This window comes from Pholcus phalangioides, unplaced genomic scaffold (genome assembly GCF_987345545.1).
Source record: "Pholcus phalangioides strain wild (caught in Gottingen) unplaced genomic scaffold, Ppha-v1.0 ptg000005l_1, whole genome shotgun sequence".
Lineage (NCBI taxonomy): Eukaryota > Metazoa > Arthropoda > Arachnida > Araneae > Pholcidae > Pholcus > Pholcus phalangioides.
In genome coordinates, this window is record NW_028301598.1 from 5,997,090 (window position 1) to 6,024,901 (window position 27,812).

At 40.1% G+C, this 27,812-nt stretch overlaps 1 protein-coding gene across 1 annotated transcript; it reads right to left on the bottom strand.

Annotated features, from left to right (window-relative positions):
- Nucleotides 1-1,876: 1,876 nt before the first annotated feature.
- On the bottom strand, nt 1,877-27,564 carry LOC149085785 (dual E2 ubiquitin-conjugating enzyme/E3 ubiquitin-protein ligase BIRC6-like). The gene is made up of 2 exons (XM_089232409.1): nt 26,836-27,564; nt 1,877-2,686 (listed from the first exon to the last, which is right to left on the bottom strand). The coding sequence occupies exons 1-2, from the start codon at nt 27,562-27,564 to the stop codon at nt 1,877-1,879; spliced, it is 1,539 nt and encodes a 512-aa protein (XP_089088535.1).
- Nucleotides 27,565-27,812: the final 248 nt, after the last annotated feature.

The window sequence follows — 27,812 nt, forward strand, 5'->3', positions numbered from 1 at the left end:
CGGCAAGTTTGACACATGAATGCATGAAATCATGATTGTTTTAATCCTTGAAAGCAATTCGTACACGGTGTTCAATTAGAACGTTGATCAAGTGCTGGTGAGTACGGAATCGGACAACAGCATCGAGCACGCTGGGTGCTTCAGGGAGCACCGTGGTGCCCGCGAGCAACGGATTCGAGATGCCAGTTTTAAAAGTAAAGATGCTAAATGTGCTTGAATTTCCATGTTATGTAAGTTGAAGGTCTACCTGCTGCCAGCGGAGAAACTTTTTCAAATGGGAGGCCGGTTCACATTTGCCCCTCGAAGTTGGCAAACCGCAGAAAACCAACTTCAACCGACCGCCACTGTGCCACGTACGGGGTTCGAACCTAGATTTGTCTCGATATGAGAGTCCGGGACGATGCCCGCACGACCGTACGCCATTTGAAAAACTTTTTGTTATCGAAAGTTTAAACCTCTTCGAATAACAGACACCCATGGGACCAAAAATTTCGTCCGCTAACGGAGAATGTCCGCTATGGGGAGGGTACGATGTATAATGTACATTAGAACCTCGTTTATATGACTTTCACATTTATACGACGTTTGTCTCCGGTCTGAATTATGGTGTTCCTATATATTTCAAATACTGTAAAAGTAATACACACCAGTGGTCATGCATAATCACTAGAGATACGTAAATTTCGTATTTACGAAATAACCGCGATAAATGCGAGATTCAGAAATAGTATCGAATTCCGCGCGTTCATGACTGCATGCTTCAAATTATTAAAAACACTTCTTGCTGACAACATTTTGTACTACCAATGCTGGGCGCATAAATTGAATTTTGTTCTTGACGCATTCATTAAAGAATTCAAAGAATTTAAATTGTGTTGTGGTCAAGATTTGTTTTGTACTGAAGAAAAATGAGCACTGCGTATTTAAGCTACCAAAAAATAAAAATGAAGTATCACTGTATAAGTAGGCTATTACTGGATAGTATCCCTAATAATCACCAATCGTCTCGATGAAGAAAGCTTGGTTAAATTTCACTATTATTTTTACTGGCGATTATGCATAATTCCCAAATGAAGTTAGACGACACATCGCCTTAGTATCCGCCTGCCTCCGCTCCATTCGCAGCTGAGGATATCTGTTCCGGTTTCATTCGCAGCTGAAGATGAATTGCTTTTGCTCCTTCCGAAGCTGAAGATATCTGTCTCGGCCCATTCGCAGCTCAAGATGTCTACCTTCGGTCCATTAGACTCTGGAGATGTCTGCCTGCCTTCGCTCACGTGCATATCCATAGGAGGGGATGCGAACGACCCCCCCCCCCTCCCCAAGTACCGAATAATATGGGAAAATTGTCTGTCCCGTAAAATGCTGGATGATCTAATGAACTTGCACAATTCGTCAATCCCGTCACACCCTCCTGGATCCGCTAATGATTGAATATGATAAATTCTCCGTTTATGAGCAAAAATTTAAAAACTACAGTTTTTGTAAAAAAAAACTAGACTTTGCCTGGTTTTACTGTCCGCTATAGAGAGTATCCGCTAACGGGGAGTGATATACATTAAAGCCCTATTCCACGGGACCGGGAATTAGAAAAGTGTCCGTTAATGGGGAAGTTGCAACGCGGTTGCTAAGAAATGTCTGCTGTGCAAATAATCCGGGACACCCTGTGTATCTCATACATAGAAATTGAATTTCTTCAGACCATCTCATTGGACGAATCAAAAGACTATAAGCACCTGGTAGAAGCTGAACGAATCATATTTATTTCTTGCTTAAAAGCTCAAATTCGAAGCTATCGTTCAGACCAATCAGTCAACGTAATTTTGAGATTCACAGTCACGTCCGAAAGAATCTTTGGTCGCCCCACAAGCCGGCCTTATCGGGGGTAGGCCGCCTCCAACTTCGCTCTGATATTCAATAGCCGGTCCAGCAGAGCCGAATAATCGTGGGTTGGTGGCCTTTCGGTGTTGAGGAATGACATCCCCAAGATAGCTGTTTTGAGCACAGAAGTGTTCTTCCGGCAGGCGTCCTCGTAGAATTGAAAGCACTCCACGAAGCGCTTCTCCATCACGCTCCTCATGGGTCTCGGCATCCCCTGGGAGTCGTGGGTCGAGCGCTCCAGCATCCCGCAAACTGCCACCCTCATCGTCTGGAACCTCACCACGACATTGTAGTGTTCGCTGGACGATCGCGTAGAGCCCTTCTTGATTCCGGGCTCGTTGTAGAAAGGTTGCTCGTTCAGCAGCGACTGGATGGAGATGAGGACGCTGCTCAGCGTGTGGCTGGGATTCCACGGCGGTCCGTTCCAAGTCCCGAGGATGCTGAGGCACACCTTGCCAGTGTTGTACAGGTTCGGGTTGAAACCGACTCGGCCGTTTCCCGTCGTCTTAAGCTCGACTTTCGGTGGGGTGAGCGGATAATTCGCCGGGCAGTTCAGAACGAAGTAGAAGAAGCCTCCCTCGTACGGTGTCCCGGGTGGTCCTATGACCAAGGCGTGGACTCTGGTCACGACGAGCTCGTCCGGTTCTGCGTATATTCCCGGAGGCGGGTCGTTCTTCAGTTCCAAGACGTCGCGTTTGATCCTTTTCAAGCACATGGACGACGGGTTCACCATTTTTATTTTGGGTTCGGAATCAAATCGACGAGGAAAGAAGAATTTACAGCGTATTTTTTGGAGATAATCAGTCTATTTGTAATGTGATTTGGTCGGAAATTCGAATCGTATCAATCGCGTGGGGCTCATTCCTTTTAAACGGCTGAACTGGAAATTGAAAACGCATTTGTTGCGTACACTATGTTGCAAAAACTCAAACATGCACTCAACAGAACAGAACGGACTGAACACGACCAGGCTCTGTTGCTTACGCGATACAAGCTTATTGCCCCGGGAGGGCGTGGTCGTGCCGGAGAAAATTCTGCATTACAAGGAGAAAGAAATCAATAAATAATAATTATCAATGGATATAAAGGACCCCTAGTCATATACAGTGACCACAACTTTCAACCAAATGATGGCGATACCTTGGGTTCTATTTATTGTAAAAAAAAAATATAGCATTCTTCTCTCATCGTTTAAGACTTTAAGATCTTCCATGTGTATTAAGATCATTTTTTCTTAAGGGGTCATCTAAATGTTTGAAACTAGATCCAACTTTTGAAAGTTCAATGGTAACCCCATTTTTTTCTTCCATATTTGGATTTAGTATGTCAAGAAATGCCGAAATACCAAATTTGATCAATTTTGAACAAACAGTTAGTGAAATATAAATGATTGAAAAACGAGTGTCGTAATGTTAAACAGAAACATCTTGTTTTTGAGCATAATTGCTGAAATAATATACCGTATATACTCGTATATAAGCCGACCCACCACCCCCCCCCCACACTTCAGGACCACCAAAACCGCAATAAATTGAAAACCCGTGTATAAGCCGACCCCAAAAATCCAAAAATCCGTGCATTTCAAAGAAAAAAAAATTCTTATATTTTCACGAAAAATTAATAGTCAACGGAAATTTACAATAGAAAATAATTCTAACTCTCTAATCCATTTCTTCTCGGTCTCCAAGCTCATCGCAATCCATCAGATCATCCCAGGGTGCGGCATCGCCCCTATGATGGGTACGCTGTCATCGCCATTGTCACTTTCAAAGAGGATATCTTCAGTTCCGTGCATCGCATTGCTGATGCAACACTTTTTGAAGAATCAGATGATAATTTCGGTGGAAACAGAATTCCACGCCTCATGTACCCATTTATCATCGGAACTTATCCCCATTCGATCCACAAATTCTTCAAATAGTCTTTGAGAGGCTTGTTGATGCTCACATCTAAAGGCTGTACAAACGACGTTAGCCCACCTGGTAACCAAGCCAATGATGTTTTCGATTTCTTTGCCTCGGCTTTAACATTATCGGTCCTGTGGGGTTTGAACATATCCCATACCAATAATGCCGGTTTCTCGAACACTGCTACAAAAATGACAACTGATTACGGGGGGTCGATATTTTCTCATCAACAACTGACCCGAGTATAAGCCGACCCCCCCCCCTACTTGAGGACCCAAATTTTCCACAAAAAAACTCGGCTTATACACGAGTATATACGGTAGGTATCTCATTACTTTTTTATTTTAAATGATAGATTCTAACGAGCCAAATATAATTTTATCACTCATTTTGAATTTGGCTTTTTTTAAAGTATGAATTATAAATTATTAAAACATATTTCAAAAAAAATTATGAATAGAAGCATAGGTAACGAGGAGGCGGACCGATTGGCCAAGGCAGCAACCTTGAGCCGTACGATCCTTCTGGAAAAGAAGATTCCAGCAGCGACTGCAAAAAGGATAATAAAGATTCACATCCTTGGAGAGTGGCAGAAATTCTGGGACCACCCCGCCACACATGGGAAGTTAATCCATAGGGTCCTGCCCAAAATACAGTGGAGAGAGAGATCTTGGAGCAGGGAGAAGACGATATTCTTCTCGGGCCACGGGCCGTTCCCCACCCACTTCCTCCGCTTCGGGATCTCAAACAATGACAAGTGCCTGTGTGGAGGAGTCGGAAGCCCATTGCATTACGCAACAGAGTGCGAAAAGACCTCAGATTTCCACCTGGTTAAGCCGCTCCCTCAGTTGGAGCATGAATGGTTCAAAAGGATGGAGAGAGATGGCAAAGCAATGGAAACCATCAAGGACCTGGTTAAATTCCTAGAGGCCAATCAGGAACATCTCCACACCAAGAGGGATGAGACCATCCAGACTCCACATGAAACGCAACAACTGAGGAGGAGCGAAAGACTGAGAGCAAGGGCAGAAGCCGAAGACAGCGTCGATAGGGTACTCTCCCAGGAAATAGAAGAATTAGAAGACGAAGAATACGACACAGAGGGAGAGCAATCGGAGAGAGAAGAAGCGGTCGAAATATGGGAAGACTCTGACTCTGACTTCAAATAGGATGATCCAGTGAAAGAGTAATCGAGAAACAAAGTCCCAATGATCAGTGTTTAAACTGTGAAGCACCCAACCAAAAGCTGAGGAGCTTTTGAATAATCGAACAACCCCCTCCCCTCATGCTGAAGGACCTGGCACCTGGTTGGACCAATGTGACACGAAGGGCTCACACTGGCCAACGAGGGAAGACATGGACCTGGCGCGAGAGGAACAGGGGGCTCTGGCTCAATAAAGCTGGAAAGGACATCGGAACAGCTCATCGGAATAAATTGTATAATAGAAATATTTAAATCTGTATATACTTACTCTCTTTTTTTTTTTTTTTAATAATGTGTTTTTATATTCAATGTTCATGTATTTTATATTTTATATGCATAATAAAGCACCCGACATCGCCCAGCCCCTCATCCGGGCAATGGCTGTGAAATTGACAATGGTCGATAGAGCCTGGGCGGTGCACGGAATGAAATGAAAATGAATAGAAGCATACATTAATTTTTACTTCATTCGAATCAGCATAGTCCAAAACACAACATAATCAATTTTCATTCCAATCTAACCTCTATTTCGCGAGATATGAACGATTATATGAAAATGACCACTTTTAGGGACCATAATAATCTATCTATCTATCTATATATATAAAATTGATTTTCTGTGTGTCTGTGTGTGTGTATGTTCTCTATACAAATCTACAATTTTAGATCGATCGTCGCCAAATTTTGCATATATACCAAATGGGACCCGACTTGAACGATAGGCTACTTTAAAATTTCGTCAGCCCAGGGCAAATGCCCCAAACGGGCAAAAAACTGTCCGGCAACAATGGTTTTTGGGCCTCAACAATCACTTTCCGAACGTTTACTTTGGTTACCGTGGTTCCCTAGCAATGCGTTTCAGACGTGTATATGCCTTTACAACTGTTTGTCACTTCTTTAATCCTGTTAGTATATGTATAATAGTTTATGCCTTTATAATGGTTTGCCACATTTTCAATATCCTCTCGGTAATGAGGCTTTTTGAATAGACGTCATAATCATCATCAGCATCGCTTTGAGGGTCAGGAAAAGGGTGATCCCTCCATAGAAATCAGTGCTAAAATTGTCGATTTTACTGTAGAAATGCGGAAATTAGTGGGATTTTCCGCCCCATCAATAATTTTAAAAATTGTATTGAATTCTCGATTTTTGAAATATTCAGTTCGCTTAGAGATATACGAGGCCCAGGAGATTAAATATGAAGTAAATATGCCAAACCTATACTTTTGAGTTGGATATTCGAGCAATATCATTGATTTCATTTATATCTTCTCATGTCTCCATATTGTCTCTTTTGATATTTATTCGCATAAATTCATGTGGGTTAGGATATTTTAAAATTAGTTATGAGCCCGTGAAAAGTGCATCGAAAAAATTCCACAGCTTTAACTAAGGATTTTTTGAAGCTGGTACAGACAGATGGATAAGTTCGGGGGGGAGGATCGAAATACCTAGCGCCCCTTAAAAAAAGAAAAATATATATTCATTTCTACGTTTCTGTGTAAATCTAGATTTGTTTATTTCATGAATCGCGCAGGTCGCCATATTGGTTAACTTGGACACGGTTTGTATGTCCCTCAAGAAAAAGAGAGGGAGATATCGCGTGATCCAAAAAAGCCTCATTGAAGAAAACCCGGGCAGCGCCGGGTATTATAGCTAGTCAAGATATAAATTTGAAACTCATTGAAAAATTTCTCATGACAAATTATGCGAAAATGTTTAAATATGGAGCTCATAACTTTACTGAAATGGGTAATGTTTTAAGTATACGGTGATACATCCATCCAGTTTTACAAACTTTTTTTCAAGTATTCGAGTAAACAAATGAACAACGAAATTTTGAAATATTTCACTATTTCAGAAATCCGTTTCATTCCTTAGACAACATTCATGAGCTGAAATGGTAAATATAATAATTGTCAAAGAATTCACAAATTAGTACCATACAATTAAATCGATGTTGATATTTATGGAAATAATAATCAATAAATAACGGCTCTCCCAATAGCGTAATATCATCTTAGTGTGCGCCAAGGTTTAGGGTAGTGGCTATTGGTGAAGTCGTCTCTGCTAAAACCACGTTATTTCGTTTCATCCGTATTTTTTTTAGCATTATTAAAAATTGGGGAATTGCAAAATGAAACAAAATTATAATATAAAATAGTGCAATTTTTGACGGAAAATTCTTATATATTTTTTCTAAATCGATGAAATTGTCGTCACAAACGTTGTGACACACACACAAATCGGTTGAAATAATTATGGTATCAATATTCGTTCAATCACGGATATAGTCACTAAAATTAAGAGTAATGAAGAAAATTTGTTTTCCACCTTCATAAAGTAAAAACTGTTCATTTTATAACAGCACTAAATCCAAACTTGTTTGGTGTGTGTTTTTTCCCACCTTCAAATTCAGTTTCTCAATATTAAGAGCGTCCCCAAACACATTTTCACTCATATCTCTCTCATTTTTATACTTACGGCAATGAGATTTTATTTTTAGGGTAAATGCAGTGCGGTAAATCAGATAAGATGGAAAAAAATAAGGATTTATATTGAAGATTTTGAAGTTTGAACAGTAATAAATATGTAGATGACGCCTCATATCAAGACGAATTGCACGTAGTCGGGTGGAAAATCACAAACCATAATTTTTTGGATGGAAACCGCTTCATTCTACAGCTTTTAGAACCCATGATATCGCCATCGTTCGGTTAAAAGTTGTGGGTACTGTACATGCATTCATATTTAGGGGTACCTAGAGACAATATGCATTCAAAGTAACATGCACTAGTATAAATATATACAAAAAAGAAACTAAAAATGAAAAACAAATTGCCTTCCCCACCCCCTCCCTGTCGTGGGACCCCGAGTCATTACACACAATTTCAAAATCCATGTGCGAGAGCAGATAAATGCGGAAATGATCAGGCTATACAAGGAATTCGGGGGGGGGGGCATATCAGGGTGGCTAGAGGACCCTTTAATAATATGCATTCAAATGCTGAATTTGTACAATAAAATCGGGGGGGAGGGGGGGGGGAGACCCAGAATCATGCCCATTCAGATAAAATTTCAAAAGCCATGTGCGAGGGTAAATACCGAGAGTAAATACGGAAATGACCAGCTTATACAAGGAGTTCGAGGACCCACTTCGATAATATAATCGTTCAAATATTCGATTCATAGTAATATGTTCAAGAATAAATATAGACAGCACACGCACGATAATATTAATAATAAATCGAGGGTCCTGGCGTGTGACCTAAAGGACCCTGTGTCATGTTCATTCATGTACAATTTCAAAAAAAGCTTGAGGAAAGTCAGGCATATGAGAAAATTATCGGGTTGCACAACGATTTCAGGGGTGGTGGGGGGGGGGGGGTATTTTTGGGTGCTTATAGGATCCATTGACGATATACATTCAAATACTAGAGTCAAATTAACGTGTATGTACACAAAAAAAAGAGGGGTCCTGATGCGTGGAACCTAAAGGACACCGAATCCGGTTCATTCACATACAATTTTAAAAAAGCATGTGCGATGTTAGACAAATCCGAGAAAGGACAGGCCATGAAAGGGAGATTGGGGGCCCCCTTTCGTAGGGCATATAGAGGACCTTGTGACAATACAGAATTGGCGCCCAATCTCACTTCTCAGTTCATTAGGGAAACTTTTTGAGAGAGTGGTAGCCATCAGACTACACAAATTTGTAGAGGACAATAACATCATCGGTCCAGAGCAGCACGGTTTCCGCAGCAAGCACTCGACCACCACTCAATTATTGCGGTTCGTAGAACGAATTCAAGAAGCCAAAATTTATAAAGACACTGCAGCAGTAGCCTTTTTCGATTTAAAGAAATCTTTTGATAAAGTTTGGCACAATGGGCTGCTGTTTAAGATGATTCGCATGGGAATGCCGTATAACATCATAAAATTTGTGAGCAATTATCTCGACTCGCGCTCCTTCCGAGTACAGATAAATGACTCAATATCTAATTCTAGACAGATTCGTTCATCAATAGCTCAGGGAAGTGTGTTAGGTCCTATCCTACACAATTTTCATATGAATGACTTCCCAGTTGCCCCTAAGGGTTTCACCGCTCTTTATGCCGACGATAGTGCCCTTTGTTGCACAGATAGGGACCCTGGCAAGGCCCTTTCAAACTTGCAAGAAATGGTAAGATTGGTCGAGCGCTGGTGTGTGCGAACCCGTGTTGAACTGAATGCAGATAAAACCAAATTCATGTGGTTCACTAACAAGTCCTCATTATGCACACATAGAGGTACAAGGAGTTATAATCAACCCAGTCATTCACAATAAATATTTGGGGGTGATAATGGACAAGAGATTCAGTTTCTCCCGGCAGTGTGTTGATACCATCCGTAGGGCGACCGTGGCCTCGGTCATGCTCAACAGACTAAGCCACAGGCACTCAAGTCTTTCAATTCGAAATAAAATTATTCTGTATAAGATGGCAATTAGACCGATTCTTCTGTATGCTGCGCCTGTCTGGTTGTTCTCGAAGAAAATGAATATCATCGCTCTGGAGAGATTTCAGAACAAGACTCTGAGGAGATACACCGGACTACCTTGGTACGTTAGAAACGTTAATATCAGACGTGATTCCGGAGTGGCTGATGTAACGTCATATGCAAAGAAACTGGCAAAGAACTTATTTGATAAATTGAACGATTCTGAATTTCCACACCTTGCGGAGATTTCATCATACGACAGTAGACACAAAGCACGATTAAAAAGGCCAAAAAATTTTCTACACATGCCTCGACCTGTGTTGCCAGGTCTATGAACATTTGAAAACTTTTGAAAGAAAAAAAAAAAAAAAAAAAAACCCCTTGGGTCTCAGGTGAACCTACGTCTTCACCCACCTTATTAGAATCTAACTATCATTGCAAAGCGCACTACTGCACAGGAATTGGCAGAGTCATGATGAAGGGGGTTTGATGGATTATAACTATCCATTGGAACCCCGTTTCACCAATTACGGTTTTCGGTTTTCGGTTTCTTGTGACAATATACATTCGAGATTCAAAAATACAATTCACAATATATACATACGAAATTACAAAAGAAATTGGAGATCCTATCGTGGGACCCAAAGCAGGGGACCCAAGTCATGTCGTCAGTCGCTCGCTGTACATTCCAGGTTCTATCCTTCTGAGTCCGGATGGATCCATGAGTAAGCCTGTCTAGATGTCAGTCTGACTGATATCCAGGAGGTCCGCTCAGGAATGTGATGAGATTTGCTAGCCGTCTCATTGGTTCCGGTCTGTTGAGTATCCATTTTATCCAGGACGCGGTACGGCATTCAGCAGGGGGCCCGAAGTGCAGGTGCGCTGTGTGTGGACGTCGCATCACTGCAGGGCCCACGGAGAGGGGCCGCACAAAAATTAAAGATGGCTGAAATGTTCGGAGAGCACACATGTGAATTTCCACTGATAGGGCCTCAGAAAAATCACCCTGCCCGGGGGCCATGGTGCTCTTAGGACGTTCGTTGCGTCGCATAGTGCATTTTGGTCCCAGCCTGACCGCATTTGCACTCGTTATTTGGGACCACTTTGATGCGGCGAAGGGTCCGTGTGTCCGATGATAAACATGATGATCTCTCTTTTCCATCTGTTATGCTACGACTAAACTGATGTGTGCACATTATCGCCCACTAAGTGGAACTCTTCCACACTAGAGGGCGGGCGTATACGACAAGTTCCCCCTTGAGTGTTGTTTTTTTGCACAGGTGTTCGCATTATTTTGTCCAACCCCTGTTGATACTCGTAGAACTAAAATTCAAAATAGATAAATTGTATTTAATGGCAAAAAAGAAGTTTCAAAAATTAGCAGTGGCGTCGGAGCCCTGGAAATTTGGAGCGCGGTAATTTGTGACATGGATACGAACAACCCCAGACAGGCGCGGATCCAGGGTGATGTGTTGGGGGGGGCGATTTTTCACAATGAAGATGTCGATCGGTGAGACCCAACCTAGTGTCCGCATGTGCCAAACGTACTTAAAATAAAAAAACTAATAAAAAATTAATTAAGAATTAAAATTATTTAAAACTTTCAATTAATTTTCATTTAAAAAATTAATTAACATTAAAATTAATTAACATCAAAATTAATTACGATTACATTTTAATTGAAAATAAAAATTAATTAAAAATTGAAGGCAGTTAAAAATTAAATCTAAATTAAAATTTATATTTATAAAAATTATATTTTTTCAATATGCAGCATACTTATTTAAAAACTTGCTTGCAGCAACTGGTGTTACAATTAATGAATAAGCTGTTTTTGATAATAAATTTGAACGTTTGCGCCGGCTACCCTCGCAAAAAATACCGTACGAAAAAAATGTTTGAGATGCAGACTGAATAATGTGTGTTATATTTATAAACATTGTAAGGAATTCTGATGCACATTACCAGTTAAAAATGTTTTCTTATTAACAGTATCATGAGCAATTGCACAAATAAATAAAAACTTTGCAGATGAAAAGAGAGCAGAATATGAAAAGCGTATGAAGAATTGGTATTTTAAAATGTTCCTGGAATACTACTTCTTCCTTCGCTTGATAAAAATTAAAAATTAAGGCTCACAGTTAACCGGACAAAACAATGCGCACAAATAAAAATTCATCCGAATGTATTCGATAAATGCTTTTTCCAGCTTTTCAAGTCAAAGTAGAGAGATACATACTTTCCGTTTAAATTTAATTTTTTTGATCCCCGTGAAAGTATTAAACGTTTCTCTTTGTGGCGTTATGATAACAATTAGGCAAATTAATATGAATAAAATAAGGATCTCTGTCAACCAGAGGAAATGAATTCTAAGCTAACTCGGATACAAGAAACCTCGTTTAAGAGAGACGATCCTTGAACATTTGAAGGAAAAAAAAATTATCTAAAGCCCTGATCATGGCCTCCACATCCTAGAGCGGGCCCCTAGGCTGAAGCCTCTAGTGGGCCCCCAGACCAGACTTTTCACGGGCCCCTTTATAGTTAATTTATAGCTTAAAGAAACAAAAAAGAATGATGAGAATCGTCCCCGGCCCTGTCGGCTCCACCCTTGGGAGCATGAACTTTACGCACAACAACAAAGTAGTTATCAAATAAATAGGTAGGCTACTACGCGCACACCGACAGCCCCCTTACCCGTAACGGGTCGCACTGAGCTTGCGAAAAATTCTTGTGACCGCTCAAACTTTAAATGACTTCATGGCTTCAGATAAAAAGCTGAACCTATGCGGCGCAGCTTTTGTCCTCTCATATGTAGGGTCCGTGATAAGGCAGTTTCGGTTTCAGTACAGCACAGGGTAGATGTTTTCCCTGTTCAGATTTTGAATGCCGGTGATGGAATCGGCCAAATGAGCTTTGTTTACATCAGTGATTCCAGGTGAGCCCTCTGTGGTCTGTCTCGTTCGATAGAGAATTCTATCTATTTGCCGGCAGATCCATGTGGGGCCTTCAACTGGCTCTGCTTGTCTCGTACTAATTCATATCAGCTCAGTACTCCCCACTCGGCACTGGACCCGACCAAAGGGAGTTTGTTTCCATCCATGGGGTCCCTAAGGTGGTCCCTCTTGTTTCGCTCAATACCTTGTTTAGTATTTACTCATGATCTGCTTGGCGTATGCACTGAAAAGGTTCGGAACCGCTGCTGGAAACTCAAGCATCCAAAGCCGAGCTACACTCACTCCAGCAACTTCTCGTGTTCACGTATACGCTTCGAGGACTTGGCGATTGATGTAGAGAACATTAAGCAGTCTTCTTTCAGTTACTCACGTTCTAGACAGTTAATTTTTCTTTCTGTGAACAATTTTATAGCACACCAAACTTGTATCCTTTCTTAAAATGAAAATAAGTACTACACACAATAAAACACCCATTTATGACATGTCTGTATTTACAAATAATACCTTTAAGTTCCTCATTTATCACTTATAATTTTCAAACGAGACGATAAAATTTAAAAAATTACAAATTTCCAGCTTTGTATACCCGATTTATGAAAATATTTTGCGTCTGAAACCCATTTTTGTCTTCAAATAAAGTTTCCCATCCTACTACGTATAGAGTCAGACTTTCAATAATCCCTCCAGTAATCCGGTGTTTTTAGGCCGGTTTTCTCCGAGCATAGAAGAGGAAAACAGTGCGCACATGTTTATGAGCAGAAGTTTGTTATTTAAATGGACTTTTTCAATCAATCTGCAGTAATTCGGCGATTTCGTTAACCCAGTAAACCCTGGTGTGATATGTGCCAGATTAGAGAGAGTCTACTGTACTAATAATTCATATCTCTATTAGTTCTAGAAAAATTGAATTCCATCAGCCTTTTTTTTTTTTTTTTTGCTGGTAATTTTTCAGTTTTTCCCCTCAATTTTTTTTTTTTTTTTTGCAACACTGATTTTAACCATCCTCATGCCCCGTTACTGAAGACAATGTCCTATTTACAGAACTAAATGGGCTATAGCCCAGGGCGGCAAGTTCAGAAGGTCGGCAAATTTGAGGATTGAGTGGCCAAGAAAATTAGCAAAATGGGAGAAGGGCGGTGAAATTTTTATAACCCTCAAATAAATCCACCTCTTCCCAGACAGCAAGTGACCGTGTCAGTGAGTGACCTAGAGAGTTTGCAAGCACGTGAATGAGCAAAAGCGTGACTTAGAGCGGGAGTAATGAATGATCAAATGAGTGACATAAAGAGTGAGGGACCAGTTCAGTGAGTGGCCTAGAGTCAGCCGTCAGAAGCGTATACTGGGCCCTCGGAAAAAGTAATTTTTCTGAGCCCCCCACCTGGCGAGACACGTTTACTTTTAAAATTTTAAACCAGAGGCCCCTCTGCATTTGAGGCCCCCGCCCGCGGGGAATGCGTTAAGACGGTATTGTCTAGAGCGCGTGTAAGTAACGAAACAATTACCAAAACCAGCGTCAAACACGTGTGTGACCAAAACAGGGTGCAAACATGTAAATGACTAAAAGGTCCGTCCCACGAGGGTTTGCTAGGGGACGCTGGGTAAGATAATTAAAGTTAATAAAAGTCTTTGTCGGACATAAACTGCAAAAATAACAGCCGGCGTGAAGTAAACCGTGCTTGTTCGGTCATTCACAAAGGAAGACGCTCGTTCCTCTGCCTTTCTATTGAAAGCCTTAAAAATTATTGCTTCCCCGAGGCCCGAGACGACCGCGGATCCTGACAAAGACTTTTATTATCTTTAACTTTAATTATCTTATCCAGAGTCACCTAGCAAACTCTCGTGGGACGGACCTTTAAAAGAGTGACTTTAATACAGGTGTACTTGCACGAGTGGGGGGGAGGGCGATAACATGGGATGAAAAATTCGTGGATAGAGTAGTCGAGAAAATTAGACTAGAGTGGAAGGGCGGTGAAATTTGAATAGCCTTCAAATCGGCAAAACCGTAAATGCGCTTCTGACTGAACATCAAAATTACTCTCAATCTCCTAACCTGAATCTCTGGTTCGGTTTCAAATAAACAACTCATAAAGGATGAAAACTTTAATTTGGAACCACCTTAGCAGGAGTTTCAGAGAATTACTAATCAAGAAATATAAAATCTTGGAAACACAAATACACGAAATACTAAATGGTAAATCTTGCTTATTCGAATAGGACGTCAAGATAAAATATGAAAATGTTTTTAAATATGAAAATATAGCATTGAAAAGTTATTGAAACAAGTATAGACTGTTTTCGATAACAAGAAATAATTGACGCATATTTCAATAAAATATGTGGGTACTAATTTGTCTGCATAATTAAGAAAAATTTAAGAGTAAAAAAACTTCCTAATGAAATTCTAATATTGCGCGATTTAAAATAATAAATTTCTTATTCAATTTTGTGCAGACTATATGGTTGTCAAAAACCTATTCAAAAACAGTTTTTCGCCACAGATACGTTAAATAGCAAAAGCTTACTTTCATGCAAATTGGAATGATTTTCATTATTATTTAATTATGATTATCAAGTGCACAATATTAATTTTCAGATTTTTTGTCTGAAAAGATGGTGGTTAAATTTAATTCCCGCAGAACATCCGACACCACACAATCAATTTTATATCGTGGATTCCACTTATAACGTTCCTCAAGGCCGAAACATGGGAAGAGGAGGTAGGTTTGGTGCCCCGGGCACTGGACCGGAGGGGGGGGGGCGTGAATTTCAACCTTTTACCTGCCCTTTAACATTACAAGGGACACCAAGATGCTGACCAAGCATCTGGTTGCGGCACTGCTCTTAGAACCTTTTGCCGCTTAGTACGATTCATTTTCGTGGTTCCATCTTCAACTAATGCTCAGACCATAGAGACGTTGCAAGCGGAAAAACGCTTTGAACGGGAAATATTAATATTTCCCGTAAAAGCGTTTTTCCGCTTAAAACGATGTTATGGCGGTTTTTGGAAAAGCATTATACGCGCGATCCACTTTTTATGTTTAATCAAGGTACTTATTTCAAATTACAAAGGCTTTAATTATTAGATGGGGCCGAGGCCTATATTTTCATAGATATTATAGAGAAGCTATGTGTGTTCAAATGCTCACCTTCTGGCGCAGGGCTTTTGAGCTACGTTTTCGAGGAGGGGGGGGGGGCTTTGTTGAGATTTTTCATACTTTTAGGCCCCGCTATAGTGAATTTGTAGAGTGAAAATCAAAAAATGATAAGAATCGTCCTGAGCCCTGTTAGCCTCACCCTGTGGGGAAACCCCCGTTAATGTCATTATCAGTGAATCCGTAAGCGAATGCAGCTTCATTCTCTGGGAAAACCCCAGATGTGCTACAAAAAGTAATAGAATTAATTTTCTTAATATCCATTTATTTTAAAATTTTAAAATTTTTGCTTACTGAAAACATTTTTTTTCGAAGACATGACCATTTTTTGATCCACGTCAAGCTTGCGGGTTTCAGGACTGAATTTAAAAGAGATAACAAAGGCTAGAAAACGATGATTCATCTTATTGGATGGCTTGTGCTTTATTGTGCGTTACCAAGAAAACTGAAGGGTGTAAATTTTTTTCCTCTCTACACGAGCCCTTAGGTGCTAGGGGGTAAGCGAAAAGGCAGCGTGACAGCCGAATCTATGGAATCCCTGTAGAACCTTAGTGGGAATACAATTAACCCTCCTCCGGCTATGACTTCTTTATTTTTTCGACCTTACCAGCAGAAGAAATCTCAAGGTGGAACTTGGGGAACAAATTTTATGGAAAGGAACTTTGAGAAAAAAAGGAAATTAATTAAAAAAATTAAGGATTAATAAAGAAAAAAAGTGAGGTAACTGGAGTTATGTTTGCTTGAAGGCTCTTGGGAGGGGCGATCGCCCCTTCACCTATTGTTTAAAGGCTCTTGGGGGGGGGGGGCGATCGCCCCCATCGCCCCCCCCCCCCCTGGATCCGCCACTGACCCCAGAATTGATTCAGAAATTAAAATTTCCGATATAAAACTAAAGACGAGCATCCACAGTTTCGAAACACTTCCGACGCCCCTGAAAATTGGTATCAGTTGGGTATTCCGAGGTAAACCAGGAAAATTTCAAGTGTTATACTGTTCCGAGGTATATGATGGTTTGTTTTTTGTTTCAAGGTACAACATGTTTCATCATTTGCGGAAAGTATTAATGATTTTTTTCGACAGTGCTTGATAGGATTGAGCACTTGGTATGGTTCATCGGGTGATTGCATAGATCAGCGGTTCTCAACCTTTTTTGATTCGCGCGGAGCCCTTTTAAGTAAAAAGATTCTATGGCGGAGCCCCGTAGCAGGGCCGTCTTAAAAGTATCGTGGGTCCCCGGGCCAAGTGGTTTCACGGAGGCCCTACCTGGTAAATCCTGGAAAATTTCAACTGGATCTCATTTTTGTGAGACCCCTCTTCTCTTGGGGGCCCCCGGGCCTCGCCCGGGTGGGCCCATGCGTTAAGACGGCACCGCCCCGTGGGCCCATTTTTAATTATCCCCATTAAAGTTACTGATTTATTTTTACTATTTAAAAATATTTATAATTGCTTTTTTTTAATTTTACTGGTTTTTTTATTTTCTTCGAGTGGCCGCGGAGCCCCTGGAGAGTGCACAAGGAGCCCCATGGGCTCCGCGGAGCACCGGTTGAGAACCGCTTTCATAGATTATAATTACCAGATATAGTTCACAAAATTTAAGGTTACCAGACGTCTTCGTTTTTGATGCATTTCAAGTGTCCTCCTACATTTCGAAAACTTCGCCCTTTGGTCCTCCTTTTCGGGTTTCCGTAACTATTTTCCTTTTGTTTTTTTCTATTTATATAAATGCATATCTCTTCATTAACATGAGTGTTTTGGGATTTTTTCCCAATGACCAATAGCCGTCGAAATTCCCCGAATTTTTTCTGCTTTTGCTTTTTTTTTTATAGCGGTTCTGTTTTATTGGTCAAGGTAGTGGCGCCATCTGTTGTGAAAATCGGGAGAGGGGGACGTTACTAACAAGGAAACGCTCCCAAGCTTAAACTCGTGGAATTCGACGAAAATTTTACAGGCGTTAGTAGATGGCTCAAAATATGTACTCTGAAAAAGTAGCTGCGTAATTGCAACAGAAAAGCTTTAAAAAATGAATGCAAATCAACATTTTTAACGCCAAATGCAACCCTACTTGGCGAGGATTCAGGGAAAAGCGGCAAATTCTTAAATGAACTAACTGTCCGTGTTTCCTCGGAATGAATTTAAATCTGTTGTAAAGTTAATTTGAGTATTTTGCATTCAAAAGTGTTTGAATATATAGTTTTAGTCTAATCGTGCATTTCCTACACTTTTATTTTACGTTAGTGAAACAAGTTAGCGAATTGCAATAACCTGTTTTGTTTAGTGCTGAAAAGTCTCGTATCAAATTGCATTGTCGTGTATACCTCGATGTTTTTTCAATCTATTTTTTTAAACCAGCTGTGGCATTCAAATAGAAAATGCCACCGCATATTGATGTGTTCAACGTGGCGTGGATGCTGTACCACGAATGAATTCCCCGTTCAAGAAATGCAGCTGAAAGATTTTACAGAAACCGAAATAAATTTAAAAAATTGAATTATGGAAGTTTTGAAAGAACCCTGAATCTATTTGCGAAATGTTTAATCATGAAGTAGAAGACACTCTGGATTTCGAGTCATCGGTTGACGAAAGTGAATTTGAGAATTCTGATTTTGACATTATGGACACACAGGGCCGTCATTTCAACTTTTTCCGGGGGCAAAGAACATGTACTCAATGTATGCATATATATATATACATATATATATATATATATATATTTGTATGTGTGTGTATATATATATATATATATATATATATATATATATATATATATATATATATATATATATATATTGGTGTAAGAAATTAAGTGAATTTGCAGACTTGGTCGATTATCTCTAGAACTACTGTATCGATTTTAATGAAGTTTGATATGCACGTACATTGATACAATACAAAACAAATAACCATTCAATAATTGTAATACACATGCATGATCGTGCGTAACACTCGTTGGAGTCGGAAGGTATGAAACAGCGGTTGCAGAATAGACAAAAAAATGAGTTAATAGATGGGTTGATAGGTGGTATGGTCCCCTCTTCTCTTACAGATATACAGGTCTCGCAGCGTGATTTCATACTTGAAATAAGGCAGTTTATCATTTCCTGTGGCAATTGGTCCCACTCGTTCAGCAACGCTGTTTTCATTCCCTGGATGGTTCCCGGAGGGGGGGTTGCTAGTTGCAATTGCCCTCCCCAGAGCGTCCCAGACATGCTCTATACGACTCTATGGTTAAGGTCTGGAGATCTGGCTGGCCAATCCATCCGGCGAATATCCTCACTCTCTAGAAAATCGTCGAGCAGAAGAGCTCTACGTGGCCTCGCGTTATCGTCCATTAAAATGAACTCAGGGCCAACTGCACCCCTGAAAAGTAGAACATAGGGCTCCAAGACCTCACACCAGTCACAGTGCCTCTTTCAAAGACATGGAGAGGTGTGCGGCCATCCAACATGATGCCTGCCCAGACCATTAAACCTCCTCCGCGATAATGGTCGATTTCGCGGACATTGGAGGGTAGGTAGCGGGTCCCTGGTTCTCTCCATATGAACGTACGGCGAGAATCGGTGCTTAGACTGAACCGGGACTCATCAGTGAAGAGAACGGTCACCCATTGATCCATACTCCAATCTCTATGCTCTCTGCACCATGATAATCCTGTCCGTAGAAGTGAGAGGGACGCAAACAGCAGGTCTTCTTGCAAACAACCCTCTCTCATGAAGTCTTTTGGAAACAGTCACCCTCCCTTGATACACGGGTTCCTGTGGCTGCATTGCCATTGGAAAGACTTGGTTGTTCTACCTTGGCCGAGGAGTCATGCCCGCAATATCTTGAAAGACAGAATGCTTCATCTTTGGCAAGTTGAATGGAACAAGAACTCAACGAAAGACGCCTACAAGATACAACGTCGAGTGGCTTTGCGCAAGTGTGTATGGCCGCGAACAAAAACAATCCTTTTAACTGAGCATGGTCCATTTCCGACATACTTGCAGCGCTTTGGACGATCATCTCACAATGCTTGTAAGTGTGGTGCTACGGGCTCGCTATGGCATTACGCCTGCCAATGTCCACACACTTCAGCGTTTCATTTTGGTCAGATGTCACAAAGTCAGATGACGGCATTCAAAAGAAGAATACTAAAAAGTCCGATGAACTTCTCGCGCATTCAAAATTTGATTCAATTTTTAGACCGTAACCTATATTTGCTGCACGACAAGAAGGGTGGACTACGGAAGAAGCAGGATGAATTTCAGCCTTCCAAACCAGTAAAGCTGATACCAGGGAGAGTCTACAACTTGCGGCCACGTAGGGGTACTGGAAATTCACGAAACTGATACGTCGTTAAACGGCGAACTTTATTGGAGAAACTATAAACACTTAACATGCTAATGCGGTGAATCAATGCCACCCATAATTCAGCTAGCCAGCCGATGTAGCTTCGGGAATGATGAAAATCTCCTAATTGCCCAGGAGAATTAAGACGTAGGATGCTTATGGAACAGGAATATCTGCCTAGAATGAGCTGAAACATCTGGGTGTCCGAACATTGGCTGACTTGGACACTTGGACCATGACATGTGACGCAAACATGACATCGATTCGTCGTTGTACGGCATACACGACTAGTGACATCCAACGAACGCGGACGGACCGCCACCAACGGAATTTGATTGTCGAGTCCGGACGTGCCAAGGACGTTATAATATCAATTTAGATTTCGATTCTTAGATCCCGATTTATCATAATTATTCCGTTGATTTATACTTCTGTAATTGGACTTGTTATTCTGTTATACAAATATATATATATATATATATATATATATATATATACATATTTAATAAAATTCCGGATGCACTCATCTTTCGGGAACGCTTTGATATCTCCTTGAGATGGGAAGCGGGGTGCGTCCGGTCCTTCAATGTTCAATATGGCTGCATACAAGTCACGAGAAGCTGTAGCACTCCTGTTACGCCTCGCTATAATCGACAAATGGCGATCTTCTCTGGCCGTTGTGGCTCTTGGACGACCTTGCCCAGGCGTTCTCTCGATGGATCCGGTATCCTGGAACTGTTCCCATAAGTTACACACGACGCTGGGCGTTAAATTGAACTCTCTACAAATCTGGACTTGAGATTGGCCTGCTTCTAGCCTCCCGAAAATTCGCCACCTCATTCCATCATCTAAACGTTGGTGGTTACTCATTTTTACTGTTACAATTTTAAATTAACCAATTGCTGCAAAATAACACCAATAAATTCGCCGAGGTGTGCTAGCGAACGAAATGCGTCTTAACTTACGCGCGCTTATAAAGCCTGTTTCTCTACTGGCTCCGCCTACACACACGTGTACGCTTACGTATTTGACGTACAAGATCTGCATTTTTGGCTAGAAGCAGTGGTTTTACATTCAGTTCAGTTCTTTTCACGAAATTCGATAAAATATGCAAATTCTCTTAATTTATTTCACCAGGTATATATATATATACCATTTTTAGTGTATTTTCAGAAGCCCCTCCCCCCGACCCCTCCCAAATGACGGACCTGATTACAGATGAAAATGATGAATGAATGTAGGTGAATAGTTAAATGAAGAAGTCTAAAGAGTTTCCCATTTTTGAAACTAAAAGAGCAACCGTTGAATACTGGCGTAGCAGTAAAAAGAAATGAAACATCGCGCGCTATATATATAAAATCTGTTTAAAGCGAGTACAGATTTGTAAAAAGTTTGTCTCAAATGTATTTGTGCGAAAATCAAGTCAACAAATTTGGTGATAAAAGGCACAAACTATATGAAATTCAAAAATATATTTTTCGAAAGTTTCAGGATGCGAGGCGCTGGAATGTAAACGTGCATGACTCGGATTTGAAAAGCTGGGCTTGTAATAAATCTCTGTCCCTAAAAATGTAATTTAAAGCTTCCGGAAAATAGCTCTGCAATTTTAAACTGAAATGTAGAATTGTTAGCAGAAGAATTACAAAAATGATCGCTTAAAAGCAGATTTACGAAAAGGATCATATTGTAAATGCTTTAAAAGCATATGTGAATATGTATACTCTTTGTATATAATTGCAAGAACAGCTTCGGGGAGAATATTCACAAGTGTGTAATTTTATTGATATTAGCGTTTCATGTTTTATATCTCAAGTTTTTACACACGTGAATTTTGTTTTTTCAATGTTTGGGAACAATTTGTTTTTTGTTAGCCGCATGTTAATCTGTTTAAGGTCATTTTCAACTTTAGTAATCAAATGGGAAATATTTTTATCTTCGACATACAGAAGACACTATCTTACCATGAAATTTTAAACGGCATAAATCATTAATGTAGATTACAAAAAGGGTGGGCCCGAGTAATGTTCCCTAAGGTATTCCTTCTTTTATTTCAAGATAATTGCTATTTTCGTTCATTATACTAAATGCCGGTGTTTGTCCATAGCGATATATCTCGAACCATCGCAAAAACCACGAATTCCAATTTATTCAATAGTAGAGTTCAATCTACATTATCAAAGGCTCTTTTCAAATCCATAAAAACTGATATAGAGTAACTATTATTGTTGAAACTTTGATTTAGGTATTCATTTACATTTGCGATTGCCATTTCAGCGCTTTTCCCTGTTTGAAATCTATAGTGATTCTCAGCGAAATAGTCTATGTGCTTGATAAATAATTAATTGTTAATAATTAATAATTAGTGATTAAATAATTAATCAATTTTATTTTCATACTTTTTTCAACTAGTTTCGAAAAAATAGGGAGTACTGAAATTGGTCTATAGTTAGATAAAAGGTTTTTGTCGCCTTTTTGAGAAATCGGGTACACAGTAGATACTTTAAGTTCTGGATAAAATATTCCTTCAATTGGCTGGATGTCAGGTACAATAACAGATTATTATGATATTTGGCTATAATTTTGATCATTTTGCTGTAGTTCCATCATATCCTGTCGCTTTATGTTCATTCAGTTCGGAGATTATTTAGTGTAGGTCATTATTTCCAATGCCTGTTATCATCATTGAAGATATCGGTGCATTATTTTCAAAGTTTTAAAGAAGCTCCTACATTGGACAGCTTATTATCTAAATTTCGATTTATAAAATCTACATTAAAGTTTTCAGCCATTTGTTTACAATTTACTGTATCTGGTACGGTAAATTTTTGTTTATTTGTTTATTGTTTGGACTTGAACTCCCATTGTTTACGAATATCATTATTACAATTTAAAAATTTTTTCATGAAGTACTATTTTTCACTATCTTAATCTCTTGTTTCAAAGCTTTGTCATAATTTTTATACGTATCTTCATAATCTTTCACATAGTGGCATTTTTTATGTTTTTTGTGTAATTTTTCTTTGATATTAATTTTTTTAGTCTATTAAGTGTTTATTTATCCAATTTTTATCATTTTTGCGCTGTATTTGTTTTTCTGTTTCCCATAGGTTTCTATTCAAAGTAATAATGTCATGAAAACGTTTATATTTATTATATATAGCATTTTCCTCATATATATTATTAAAGTTTATATTTACGATAAATTTCTTAAATTCTTTGTAATTTATTTTGATTCTGTTATTAATTTTTCGGGGTATATTTATTTCAGTTTTTTTAGAGATATACCCTAGTATTGGGAAATGATCAGTTATTTTAGTATCGTACACAATACGTTTTTGATATGTATTCAATTTTGTTCTATAGTAGACATGATCTATAGAAGTACCACCATCTCCAGATTCTCTGGTGATCTGATTTATTAAGGGATGTCACGACCCCTGAAGTCGAATTTTCAAAAATGACTTCAAGAAATATTTCATTCAATTGCAAATAAAATGCAAAAAATTTCGTGTCAATCGGTTAATTTGTTTTTACATAATAAAAGAAAGAAATAATGTGAATTATAGTGTAAACGTATATATACAAGAAAAAACACTTTGAACGCGATTTTCTCAAATTGCAGTTTCTGAGCATGTCCCGTAAGATTTAAAAAAACTAATGCCCCAAAAATGCTGAAATTTTGCAAAAATGTTTATTCGATATGTCTTATAGTAAAATGGATCTAGAACTTGGATATCTGATCATTCGTTGGAATTTTATGAATTTTTAAAGTTTGAAAAAATATATAAATTTCAAAAATCTAAAAATTCAACCTTTTTTTTAAAAATACTTCCCATTATTCAATTGCTAAATCCGAGGTTCATTTTACTAACACCTGTCGAATAAACATTTTTGCAAAATTTCAGCATTTTTGGGGCATTAGTTTTTTTAAATCTTACGGGATATGCTCAAAAACTGCAATTTGAGAAAATCTCGTTCAAAGTGTTTTTTCTTGTATATATACGTTTACACTATAATTCACATTATTTCTGTTATTATGTAAAAACAAATAAACCGATTGACACGAAATATTTTGCATTTTATTTGCAATTGAATGAAATATTTCTTGAAGTCGTTTTTGAAAATTCGACTTCAGGGGTCGTGACACCCCCCCCCCTTAATGGATTTAATCCATTTATGCACATCGTATTTTCGTAGTAATTTATATCAGTGCTCTCTTTCTATCAGCTAGTATATTTATATTACAGTTCCCAATTAGTAACATGCTGTTTTTATTTTTTATGAGGAAGATACAGGGTGATCAGCGAATAAGCCCTTATTTCAAAATTAAATATCTCTACAACAAAGATCAATAGAATTATTCGGTAAACGGTACGTTTATTAGCAAAACTGTAAGAATGTTGTACAGAAATTTCGAAAATTGAGTATTTTTTTTAATTTTTTAAAATTTAAAAAAAAAAAAGAAAATCAAAACTGGAGATTTTGGGGTTTCCGAAAATCCTCATTTGTGTGAAGAGAAACCACTGCATTCGCCTAAAGTTACTGCATGGGCTGCGGTATGCGCCATGTGTGCTGACAAATTGTTCCAAAATTGTAACGTAACGTTCAGTAGTAATCGTTTCTCGCACGAAGAAGAGGCCGATAATGCCTCTGGCGCATACCGCAGCCCATGCAGTAACTTTAGGCGAACGCAGTGGTTTCTCTTCACACAAATGAGGATTTTCGGAACCCCATAATCTCCAGTTTTGTTTTTGTTTTTTAATTTTAAAAAATTAAAAAAAAACTAAATTTTCGACACATTTACAAGTGACTTAAGTGACCCGTGGCACATACAGGTCACTTTATAGACCCGTAGCACAGTTTTGGATTACTAAAGTGACAGCCCCCCCCCCCCCGTACAGTCCTACATCACTTAAGCGGACTGCAGCACATTTGCAGATCACCTGAGTGACTTTAGGCGTGGATGTAGGGGGAAGCCGAATAATAGGAGGGAGAATTTCTCTTTCACGTAAAATACAGGATGATCCAATGCACCAACATAATAAATCGCTTATCCGACACATTGCACTGCATCCGCTTGCCTCAGCTCCATCCGCAGCTGAAGATGCCTGCCTCGGCTTCATTACCAGCTGAAAATGCCTGGCTCGGCTTCATTACCAGATGAATACGCCTGCCTCACAGGGCATAATGATCGCATAAGGGACCAGCTGCAAATTCAAAGATCACTCGAGTGAACCCCCCCCCCCGATACATTTACAGATCATTTAAGTGACCCACTGCACATTTATAGATCACACAGAGATCCGAAACATAGTTTCATATTACTAACGATGACTGTGCCCTCCCCTGCACACGCCCTGATCACTTAAGCGGTCTGCGGCACATTTACAGACCATTTCAGTGACCTGCGGCACAATTCCAGAGCACTTAAGTAACCCGCGGTGCAGTTCTACATCACATACATTGCCCACGACAGGTCTCAGATCACTCAAGTGTTCTGCGTTCCTCTTACAGATCGCCCAAGAGATCCGCAGCATGCTTGTAAATCAGATAAGTGGCCCGCTGCACATTTAAACATCACTTGAATGGCCGCGACAGATTTTCAGATCACTTTAGAGACTCGAGGCACAGTTTTAGATTACTAAAGTGGCCCATCCCCCTTCCCCTCGATGCAGTCCTAGATCATTTAAGCGACCCGACCCGAGGCACGTTTGCAAATCACTTGAGTCACCCTTGGCACATTTTCAGGTAACTTGAGTCACCCTTGGCACATTTTCAGGTAACTTGAGTAACCAGCCTTACAGTTCCAGAGCAATACAGAGGTCCGCGGTGCAGTTCTACATCATTTAAATTGCCCGCGATACCGTTTCAGATCAATAAAGTTTTCCGCTTCACCATTACAGAGAGTGTAGAGACATCTCCACAGAGAACTATCCCCAGCATGGTTACAGATCACCAGATCACTCATAAAATCACCCGCACTCTCCTAGAGGTCGAAAAACCTTGAGATAGCATAAAGGGCCGCTCAATATAAGTGCGCATTTGGAGTCAAAAAATTCTCTCAGTTAACCATTTTGGCTACATATTCGTTTTAAATATTTCGCCAACATCGCCAAAATACAGAATATATACAGGTTGGCCAAAAAGTCTGTAGAAACTTTAAAAATTTATAAAAACCTGAAAAATAACCGAAATAAGAAACGGTTTGCAGGGTTAGCATCGCTAGGTCACGGAAATTTTTTTTAAGACGGGGGGAAAAATAACTCAAAAACAGCCGAGATGGGTGGCGCTGGTACGAGTGACTTCGGTGGAAATATGCAAATGAAAGGGTTATAAGAACTTGACCTCCTAATCCACAACCAGTTCACCGTTGTAAACCGTGTATGTGGACCTGCTGCATTCTGCCGTTGCTGGATTTGTGACTCGCCTGCAATGTGTTATCCCCTGTGGTGGTGGTGGTCACGTGGAACACATACACTGTAATAAACGATTTGGAGGCATTATGTTAGTAATTTGCGCTTCTTTTCTTTGACTTGTGTACGTCAGCGCCACCTATCGGTTATTTTTGAGAGGGTTTTTGCTGTCAAAGAAATTCCCATGACTTAGCGATGCTAACCCTGCAAACCGTTTTTTATTTCGGTTATTCTTCCGGTTTTTTGCCACCCTGTATATAAAAGAACTATCAAATTTCATATCCCCTAATTCTTTCTCTGAATTAGGTTTAAGCCAAATGGAGCCAATGACAAAACCATGAGGCCTTGTTGTTAAAATTAATCAATGTCTTTTTATTCATAGATGGGTAACTCAAATAATTTCAACCTTACATTCAGATCGATTGGCGAAATTTTGAGAATTTGTAGACATGTCCTTACGTTTGCAGTGTGTTAGAGTTGGTTAACCGTCAATCATTCGATTTGTCGTCAGGGAAGTGCCGCCGCAGCCTCCAGGTTCGCTTTAATCGCGTCCAGTCGCTCCATCAAAGGAGCGTAATCGAAATCGATTGCACTTGGCGCTGGATTGAGGTAGTTGCCAATCGCGTTGACGATGTTGTTCTTCTGCACCAAGGACGACGCGCAGATCTTCTCGTAGAACTGGTAGTGTAACAGGAAAGACATCTCCATAACGTCCTTCAGTAGTTTCGGCATTCCTTCCGTGTCCCGCTTCAGGCCCTCTAACATGCCGCAAACGGCAACCCTCATCGTCTCGAACCTCGCCTTCTCGCGATTGCGGAGCACGTCCTCCTTGCTCGGCGCCGGACAGAACGGCTCTGCGTAGTTGTGATCCCCTTCCATGAGATTGCGGATGTAGACGAGGACGGTCGTCAGGGTGTAAGTCGGGCTCCACCCGGGCCCGTTCCAGGTGCCCAGGATGCTCAGCCGGACTCTGCCGGTGCCGTAGAAAAACGGTAGGAAGCTCACCTGGCCATTGTCGGTCGTCTTGAGCTGAACGTCTGGATGTCTGAGCGGGTAATTAGGCGGGAAGGTCACGACAAAGTAGAAGAACCCGCCCTCGAACGGTGTCCCGGACGGTCCTATGATCAAGGCGTGGACTCTGTTCGTGACGTGGTCGTCCCTCTCCGCGTATATTCCGGGTGGCAAGTCCTTCTTTAGGTTCTTGAAGTCGCACGTGATCCTCTTCCGACACAGCGTTGACGGGTTCATCTTTTTTTTAGTTCGGAATCGAATCGATCGACACGGAAAGAACCAATTTCCCTCAATGCAATTTCCCCTCAAGCTAAACAACAACAGACACCCCCCCCCCCTCCGATTCGGTTTGGAATTCGATTGAACGGACAATTCCGCCTTTTAATCCGTTGAACCTTCAACTGAAAGAACTACTTTTTTCTGGTTTACGGAAACTTTGCCCCCGACATTTCGCCGCTAGCATGTGTTTCGTCCTCGGTACATTT